The sequence below is a fragment of the Salmo trutta genome, chromosome 28, assembly GCF_901001165.1.
Source record: "Salmo trutta chromosome 28, fSalTru1.1, whole genome shotgun sequence".
NCBI classification, from domain to species: domain Eukaryota; kingdom Metazoa; phylum Chordata; class Actinopteri; order Salmoniformes; family Salmonidae; genus Salmo; species Salmo trutta.
Window position 1 is genome coordinate 1,828,449 of NC_042984.1, and position 10,000 is coordinate 1,838,448.

The 10,000-nt window shown below is 43.4% G+C and overlaps 1 protein-coding gene across 1 annotated transcript in view; it reads left to right on the forward strand.

Moving 5' to 3' along the window:
- LOC115165256 (CD9 antigen) overlaps nt 1-10,000 on the forward strand; it is a 38,463-nt gene that overhangs the window by 27,202 nt on the left and 1,261 nt on the right. The window contains exons 3-7 of the mRNA XM_029718258.1: nt 3,726-3,823; nt 7,440-7,514; nt 7,683-7,769; nt 9,318-9,374; nt 9,511-9,594. Coding sequence (XP_029574118.1) covers nt 3,726-3,823; nt 7,440-7,514; nt 7,683-7,769; nt 9,318-9,374; nt 9,511-9,594 — 401 coding nt within the window. The remainder of the gene's footprint in view (nt 1-3,725; nt 3,824-7,439; nt 7,515-7,682; nt 7,770-9,317; nt 9,375-9,510; nt 9,595-10,000) is intronic.

Below are 10,000 nucleotides of genomic sequence, written 5' to 3' on the forward strand. Positions count from 1 at the left end.
GGTCGATATGTATATGTATATGTACATGTCTTCCCTGTGGCTCAGTTGGTAGAGCGTGGTGTTTGAGGTCGATATGTACATGTATATATACATGTCTTCCCTGTGGCTCAGTTGGTAGAGCGTGGTGTTTGAGGTCGATATGTATATTATCCACGTCTTCCCTGTGGCTCAGTTGGTAGAGCATGGTGTTTGAGGTCGATATGTATATGTATATATACATGTCTTCCCTGTGGCTCAGTTGGTAGAGCATGGTGTTTGAGGTCGATATGTACATGTGTATATATACATGTCTTCCCTGTGGCTCAGTTGGTAGAGCATGGTGTTTGAGGTCGATATGTATATATACATGTCTTCCCTGTGGCTCAGTTGGTAGAGCGTGGTGTTTGAGGTCGATATGTATATATACACGTCTTCCCTGTGGCTCAGTTGGTAGAGCGTGGTGTTTGAGGTCGATATGTGTATATATACACGTCTTCCCTTTGGCTCAGTTGGTAGAGCGTGGTGTTTGCTATGGTGTTTGCAACGCCAGGGTTGTGGGTTCGATTTCCACGGGGGGCCAGTACCAAAAAAATGCATGAAATGAAATGAAATGTAAATGAAATGTATGAAATGTATGCATTCACTACTGTAAGTCGCTCTGGATAAGAGCGTCTGCTAAATGACTAAAATGTAAATGTAATGTGAACAGTACGAATTTGTGTCACTACCAAAGTCTAATGGTTTTAAATTACTTTTTTGTATTGTCTGGAAACCCACTTGTAGAATATACTTGCAGTAGGTCTCTTAATAAAGAGAAGCCGTGCAAGGTTATTAAACAGAGGTGCCTGGTTATCCATCTATTGTTGATATCAGGTAACGTGCAACCTAACCCTGGCCCTGATATGCAATGTCTCCAAAACCCCCTCTGATTTTAAATCTAGGTCTGGTTTTGGTATTTTTTATTTAAATGTACGCAGCCTGTTGTCTAAAATGGAGTTAAGATTTGAGCTACATCAACTGATGCCGATGTAATTGTGTTTTCTGAATCCTGGCTCAGCAAGTCTGTTCTTGATAAGGATATTGGTATAAGTGGTTACGATGTTTATCGCACTGATCGGGTTAAGAAAGGTGCGGTTGTGGCTATATATGTAAAGACTAAATTCCCTGTAAGTGTGGCAAAGTCTGAAACTATTTGTAAACAGTTGGAATTTCTTGCTTTGAATATTTGGTATAGACTAACTATATGGTTAGTTAGTCTATAGATACACTGTTAGTCTATATGGTTAGTTAGTCTATAGACACACTGTCAACTATATGGTTAGTTAGTCTATAGACACACTGTTAGTCTATAGACACACTGTTAGTCTATATGGTTAGTTAGTCTATAGACACACTGTTAGTCTATATGGTTAGTTAGTCTATATGGTTAGTTAGTCTATAGACACACTGTCAACTATATGGGTAGTTAGTCTATAGACAGACACACTGTCAGCTATTTGATATCCTTGCTTCCAGACAAACTAAACACCTTCTTCGCCCGCTTTGAGGATAATACAGTCCCAACGTTGCGGCCCGCTACTAAGGACTGCGGGCCCCCCGCCTCTCCTTCTCCGTGGCCGACGTGATTAAGACATTTAAACGTGTTAACCCTCGCAAGGCTGCCGGTCCAGAAGGCATCCCTAACCGCGTCCTCAGAGCAAGCGCAGACCAGCTGGCTGGTGTGTTTACGGACATATTCAATCAATCCTTATCCCAGTCTGCTGTTCCCACATGCTTCAAGATGGCCACCATTGTTCCTGTTCCCAAGAAAGCTATGGTAACTGAACTAAATGACTATCGCCCCGTAGAACTCACTTCTGTCATCATGAAGTGCTTTGAGAGACTAGTCAAGGATCATATCACCTCCACCCTACCTGACACCCTAGACCCACTCCAATTTGCTTACAGCCCCAATAGGTCCACAGACGACGCAATCGCCATCACTCTCCAGACTGCCCTGTCCCATCTGGACAAGAGGAATACCTATGTAAGAATGCTGTTCATCGACGACAGCTCAGCATTTAACACCATAGTACCCTCCAAGCTAGTCATTAAGCTGTAGACCCTGGGTCTCGACTCCGCCCTGTGCAACTGGGTCCTGGACTTTCTGACGGGCCGCCCCCAGGTGGTGAGGGTAGGTAACAACGTCTTCACTTCGCTGACCCTCAACACAGGGGCCCCACAAGGGTGCGTGCTCAGCCCCCTCCTGAACTCCCTGTTCACCCACGACTGCGTGGCCATGCACGCCTTCAACTCAATCATCAAGTTTGCAGACGACACAACAGTAGTGGGCCTGATTACCAACAATGACAAGACGGCCCACAGGGAGGAGATGAAGGCCCTGGCAGAGCGGTGCCAGGAAAATAACCTCTCCCTCAACGTCAACAAAACGAAGGAGCTGATCGTAGACTTCAGGAGACAGCAGAGGGAGCAGCGCCCCCTATCCACATCGACGGGACAGTAGAAGGTGGAAAAGCTTCAAGTTCCTCGGTGTCACTGACAGACAGCGTGGTGAAGAAGGCGCAACAATACCTTTTCAACCTCAGGAGTTTGAAGAAATTCTGCTTGGCCCCTAAGACCCTCACAAACTTTTACAGATGTACAATCGAGAGCGTCTTGTCGGGCTGTATCACCGCCTGGTACGGCAACTGCTCCGCCCACAACCGCAGGGCTTTCCAGAGGGTAGTGAGGTCTGCACAACGCATCACCGGGGGCAAACTACCTGCCCTCCAGGACACCTACACCACCCGATGTCACAGGAAGGCCAAAAAGACATCCACCCGAGCCACTGCCTGTTCACCCTGCTATCATCCAGAAGGCGAGGTCAGTACAGGTGCATCAAAGCTGGGACCGAGAGACTGAAAAACAGCTTCTATCTCAAGGCCATCAGACTGTTAAACAGCCATCACTAGCACCTTAGCGGCTGCTGCCCTATATACATAGACCTGAAATCAATGGCCACTTTAATAATGGAACACTAGTCACTTTAATAATGTTTACATACTGCTTTACTCATTTCATATGTCTATACTGTATTCTACTGTATTTTAGTCAATGCCACTCAGACATTGCTCTTCATAATATTTATATATGTATTTTACTTTTAGATTTGTGTGTATTGTTCGATACTACTGCACTGGGATTTGTTATTTCAGCTCATGAAACATGGGACCAATGCTTTATGGTCCTGACTCTCCTGCTGGTCGCTGCATTATGTCTGTTGTGTTTAGTCCAGTTCGACAGATGATGTCCAGCTTGTAAAGTTCTCTCACACATGGTCTGGTTAATGGTAGTGTTACGGTCTAATGCTGCCCTTTGCTGGTCCTCCTGGGAACTGCAACAGTCTCGCTGAATTTATAATATACTGAATAGTCTTCCATCTGATTGTTTTCCTGTCTCTATCTCTCTGTCTCTCTCTGTCTCTCTCTGTCTCTCTCTGTCTCTCTCTGTCTCTCTCTGTCTCTCTCTGTCTGTCTCTCTCTCTCTCTCTCTCTCTGTTTCTCTCTCTGTTTCTCTCTCTGTTTCTCTCTCTGTTTCTCTCTCTGTTTCTTTCTCTCTGTTTCTTTCTCTCTGTTTCTCTGTCTCTCTCCTCTCCTCTCTCTGTCTCTCTCCTCTCCTCTCTCTGTCTCTCTCCTCTCCTCTCTCTCTCTGTCTCTCTCCTCTCCTCTCCTCTCTCTGTCTCTCTCCTCTCCTCTCTCTGTCTCTAGGTGTATACATCCTGATCATAGCGGGCAGTCTAGTGATGTTGGTGGGATTTTTTGGCTGCTGCGGAGCCATACGAGAGTCCCAGTGTCTGCTGGGTTCGGTGAGTTGACACACTTCCCCGAGGGACAGAAAACACAACCGAGCTAGCTAGCTAATTAGTCAGATCTTGACCGAACTCAGAATCTTCAGTAACACTGTATTTTTAAAGGTACACATATTAGCCACTAATTTGTAGTTCATCAGTGTGCTTATAAATAGCTTATTGGCTTTTTACTAGGTCTCATTCAGTGGTGGGAAAAGTACTCAGTTGTCATACTGTAGTAAAAGTAAAGATACCTTAAAAGAAAATGACTCAAATAAAAGTGAAAGTCACCCAGTAAAATACTACTTGAGTAAAAGTCTAAAAGTATTTGGTTTTAAATATACTGAAGTATCAAAAGTAAAAGTATAAACCGTTTCAACTACCTTTATATTAAGCAAACCAGACGGCACAATGTTGTTGTTGTTATTATTATTATTATTATTATTATTATTGATGGATAGCCAGGGTCACACTCCAACACTCTGACATCATTTACAAACAAAGCATTTGTGTTTAGTGAGTCCACCAGATCAGAGGCAGTAGGGATGACCAGGGATGTTCTCTGTTTAGTGAGTCCTCCAGATCAGAGGCAGTAGGGATGACCAGGGATGTTCTCTGTTTAGTGAGTCCTCCAGATCAGAGGCAGTAGGGATGACCAGGGATGTTCTCTGTTTAGTGAGTCCACCAGATCAGAGGCAGTAGGGATGACCAGGGATGTTCTCTGTTTAGTGAGTCCTCCAGATCAGAGGCAGTAGGGATGACCAGGGATGTTCTCTGTTTAGTGAGTCCTCCAGATCAGAGGCAGTAGGGATGACCAGGGATGTTCTCTGTTTAGTGAGTCCTCCAGATCAGAGGCAGTAGGGATGACCAGGGATGCTCTCTGTTTAGTGAGTCCTCCAGATCAGAGGCAGTAGGGATGACCAGGGATGTTCTCTGTTTAGTGAGTCCTCCAGATCAGAGGCAGTAGGGATGACCAGGGATGCTCTCTGTTTAGTGAGTCCTCCAGATCAGAGGCAGTAGGGATGACCAGGGATGTTCTCTGATTAGCGAGTCCTCCAGATCAGAGGCAGTAGGGATGACCAGGGATGTTCTCTGTTTAGTGAGTCCTCCAGATCAGAGGCAGTAGGGATGACCAGGGATGTTCTCTGTTTAGTGAGTCCTCCAGATCAGAGGCAGTAGGGATGACCAGGGATGTTCTCTGTTTAGTGAGTCCTCCAGATCAGAGGCAGTAGGGATGACCAGGGATGCTCTCTGTTTAGTGAGTCCTCCAGATCAGAGGCAGTAGGGATGACCAGGGATGTTCTCTGATTAGCGAGTCCTCCAGATCAGAGGCAGTAGGGATGACCAGGGATGTTCTCTGTTTAGTGAGTCCTCCAGATCAGAGGCAGTAGGGATGACCAGGGATGTTCTCTGTTTAGTGAGTCCTCCAGATCAGAGGCAGTAGGGATGACCAGGGATGTTCTCTGTTTAGTGAGTCCTCCAGATCAGAGACAGTAGGGATGACCAGGGACGTTCTCTGTTTAGTGAGTCCCCCAGATCAGAGACAGTAGGGATGACCAGGGATGCTCTCTGTTTAGTGAGTCCTCCAGATCAGAGGCAGTAGGGATGACCAGGGATGTTCTCTGTTTAGTGAGTCCTCCAGATCAGAGACAGTAGGGATGACCAGGGACGTTCTCTGTTTAGTGAGTCCCCCAGATCAGAGACAGTAGGGATGACCAGGGATGCTCTCTGTTTAGTGAGTCCTCCAGATCAGAGGCAGTAGGGATGACCAGGGATGTTCTCTTGATAAGTGTGTAAATTGAACCATTTTCCTGTCCTGCTAAACATTCAAAATGTAACGAGTACCTTTGGGTGTCAGGGAAAATGTATGGAGTAAAAAGTACATTATTTTCTTTAGGAATGTAGTGAAGTAAAAGTTGTCAAACATATAAATAGTAAAGTACAGATTAGCCATATATTAAGCCTTAACTAAGTGATTTCGTATTCCAGCATTATGAGTCATGTATAACAGGCCAATCCCTAATAACCTGGTTATTAGCTATAATAAAGGCATGTTAATAAAGAGCAAGTTACACAAGAAGAACTCTCAGGGATAGGTACCTCAATATGGGACTAATTAAGGGAATAGGTACCTCAATATGGGACTAATTAAGGGAATAGGTACCTCAATATGGGACTAATTAAGGGAATAGGTACCTCAATATGGGACTAATTAAGGGAATAGGTACCTCAATATGGGACTAATTAAGGGAATAGGTACCTCAATATGGGACTAATTAAAGGGAATAGGTACCTCAATATGGGACTAATTAAAGGGAATAGGTACCTCAATATGGGACTAATTAAGGGAATAGGTACCTCAATATGGGACTAATTAAGGGAATAGGTACCTCAATATGGGACTAATTAAGGAATAGGTACCTCAATATGGGACTAATTAAGGAATAGGTACCTCAATATGGGACTAATTAAGGAATAGGTACCTCAATATGGGACTAATTAAGGAATAGGTACCTCAATATGGGACTAATTAAGGAATAGGTACCTCAATATGGGACTAATTAAGGGAATAGGTACCTCAATATGTGCTCCCTATTCTGAAGTGTGACCATATTTCCACCACACTGTCCAGATGTGACCTTATTGGACAGTAAGGGGCATACCTCTCCATACAGCCAACATTCATGTCAAACTCGGATAACTTACAATGTTTCAATAAGAAATCACTTAATTAAGGCCTAGTATATGGTTCATGAGACTTATTAAAGGCCTTTATAAGCTACTTGTATATACACACTGATAAACTACAAATTAGTGGCTAGTATGTGTACCTTTTTTAAAATACAGTGTTACCTAATCATCTGCTCCCAAGAGCTCAAGATAAAGCCAGATCAGAAACCATGGAAACAGTCCGCTCTAACCTGTGTTCCAGATCAGAAACCATGGAAACAGTCCACTCTAACCTGTGTTCTAGATCAGAAACCATGGAAACAGTCCACTCTAACCTGTCTTTGTGTTCCAGGTCAGAAACCATGGAAACAGTCCACTCTAACCTGTGTTCTAGATCAGAAACCATGGAAACAGTCCACTCTAACCTGTCTTTGTGTTCCAGGTCAGAAACCATGGAAACAGTCCACTCTAACCTGTGTTCCAGATCAGAAACCATGGAAACAGTCCACTCTAACCTGTGTTCCAGATCAGAAACCATGGAAACAGTCCACTCTAACCTGTGTTCTAGATCAGAAACCATGGAAACAGTCCACTCTAACCTGTCTTTGTGTTCCAGGTCAGAAACCATGGAAACAGTCCACTCTAACCTGTGTTCTAGATCAGAAACCATGGAAACAGTCCACTCTAACCTGTCTTTGTGTTCCAGGTCAGAAACCATGGAAACAGTCCACTCTAACCTGTGTTCCAGATCAGAAACCATGGAAACAGTCCACTCTAACCTGTGTTCCAGATCAGAAACCATGGAAACAGTCCACTCTAACCTGTGTTCCAGATCAGAAACCATGGAAACAGTCCACTCTAACCTGTGTTCCAGATCAGAAACCATGGAAACAGTCCACTCTAACCTGTGTTCCAGATCAGAAACCATGGAAACAGTCCACTCTAACCTGTCTTTGTGTTTCAGTTCTTTGCCTGCCTGCTGATAATCTTCGGCGCAGAGGTTGCTGCTGGTGTGTTTGGCTTCTTGAACAAAGACAAGGTACCCATAATGCACCGCTCCACCACGTTACCTTCCAACTGTCATTTATTGTCTTACTTCAGATAACCAATCAGACGGAGTTGTCACGTTACGTCACAGTAACGCCACCTGTCAGAATATAATGATTATTTTATTTTTATGGTTTTGTTTTGATTCTTATTCTCACAGATAATCGAAGATGTCCAGAACTATTACATCAAATCCTACAACAGCAACAACAACAACACAATGATACAAAACTCCTACCACAAAGTTGTAAGTACATTAACGCTACCATTTTATCTGGTGAAAAAAACGATGCATGGAAACAATACGATGAAAGATGCATCACATAAGATTTCTTGTTGATTTCAATGATAGAACACTCTAGTAGAACTACCGATTTACAGCGCCCTCCATAATTATTGGGACAGTGTGACATTTTGTTATTTTTGGCTCTGTACTCCAGCACTTTGGATTTTAAATTAAACGATGACGACGAGGTTAAAGTGCAGACTGTCAGATTTCATTCGAGGGTTTCTCCATCCATATCTGATGAATCGTTTAGAAATTACAGCATTTCTGTACTTAGTCCCCCCCCCATTTTAGTGGACCAAAAGTATTGGGCCAAATTCACTTGCATGTGTATAAAAGTAGTCAAAAGTTTAGTATTTGGTCCCATATTCCTCTTACACAATGACTACATCAAACATGTGACTCTATAAACTTGTTGGATCCATTTGCTGTTTGTTTTGGTTGTGTTTCAGATTATTTTGTGCCCAATAGAAATTAATGGTAAATAATGTATTGTGTCATTTTGAATTAACTTTTATTGTAAACAAGAATAGAATATGTTTCTAAACACTTCTACATTCATGTGGATGCTGCCATGGTTACAGATTATCCTGAATGAATTGTGAATAATAACGAGTGAGAAAGTTATAGACGCACAAATATCATTTGGGGCGGCAGGGTAGCCCAGTGGTTAGAGTGTTGGGCCAGTAACCGAAAGGTTGCAAGATTGAATCCCCGAGCTGACAAGGTAAAAATCTGTCGTTCTGCCCCTAAACAAGGCAGTTAACCCACTATTCCCCGGTAGGCCATCATTGTAAATAAGAATTTGTTCTTAACTGACTTGCCTTGTTAAATAAAGATAAATACAAAATACCCCCACGACATGCTAACCTCTCACCATTACAATAACAGGTGGGTTTAGCATGTCTTGGGGGTATGCTAACCTTCCCTATTATTGTAATGGTGAGAGGTTAGCATGTCTTGGGGTTATGATATAAAATGCTAACCTCCCCTGTTATTGTAATGGCGAGAGGTTAGCATGTCTTGGGGTTATGATATAAAAAATGCTAACCTCCCCTGTTATTGTAATGGTGAGAGGTTAGCATGTCTTGGGGTTATGATATAAAAAATGCTAACCTCCCCTGTTAAAATGCTAACCTCCCCTGTTATTGTAATGGTGAGAGGTTAGCATATCTTGGAGGTATGCTAACCTCCCCTGTTATTGTAATGGTGAGAGGTTAGCATGTCTTGGGGGTATGATATAAAATGCTAACCTCCCCTGTTATTGTAATGGTGAGAGGTTAGCATGTCTTGGGGGTATGATATAAAATGCTAACCTCCCCTGTTATTGTAATGGTGAGAGGTTAGCATGTCTTGGAGGTATGCTAACCTCCCCTGTTATTGTAATGGTGAGAGGTTAGCATGTCTTGGGGATATGATATAAAATGCTAACCTCCCCTGTTATTGTAATGGTGAGAAGTTAGCATGTCTCGGTAACATCCACACTCCCTCCCTCCCTCTCCCCTGTAGCTGAACTGTTGTGGGACGTCCCAGAGCGTCTGCCCTGAGGCCCCAGCTGACACCAAGGTGGGACTAATGACAGTAGATAACTACCTAGATAGCCATCATCGCTAACTTGGGCAAAAGATTGGAACTTTAATATAAATCTTTATTTTCTTTCTAACGCGTGTGCGTGCGTGCGTGTGTGTGTGTGTGTGTGTAGGACTGTGAGGTGGGCATCAAGGAGTTCTTCAACAGTAAACTCTACATCATCGGTTACGTGGGGATCGGCATCGCTGGAGTCATGGTGAGAACAGGACTGGGGAGTCTCTCTCTCTCTCTCTCTCTTTCTCTTTCAATTCGCTTTATTGGCATGACGTAACAATGTACATATTGCCAAAGCTTACTTTGGATATTTACAATATAAAAATAAGAATCAAAAATTGTCAACGGGACAACAGTAACAACAATAACCAACGGTCAATATAACCATACATTCAACAATAATCATACAGTTGAGGACATGTGCAGGTTTATTGGTCTGTCAGACACTGTCCCTCAACTTATGGCAGGCAGCAATGTAGTGCGCTGCCAACCCACAGCTCTCTGCGTCCTCCCCCAACAGGATGGGTAGCCTATCCTCATCAGAGAGGTCTTTGAAACCTTGAATAAGGGTTTCAAATTTGGGGAAATGACAGTCTCTAATTGTTTTA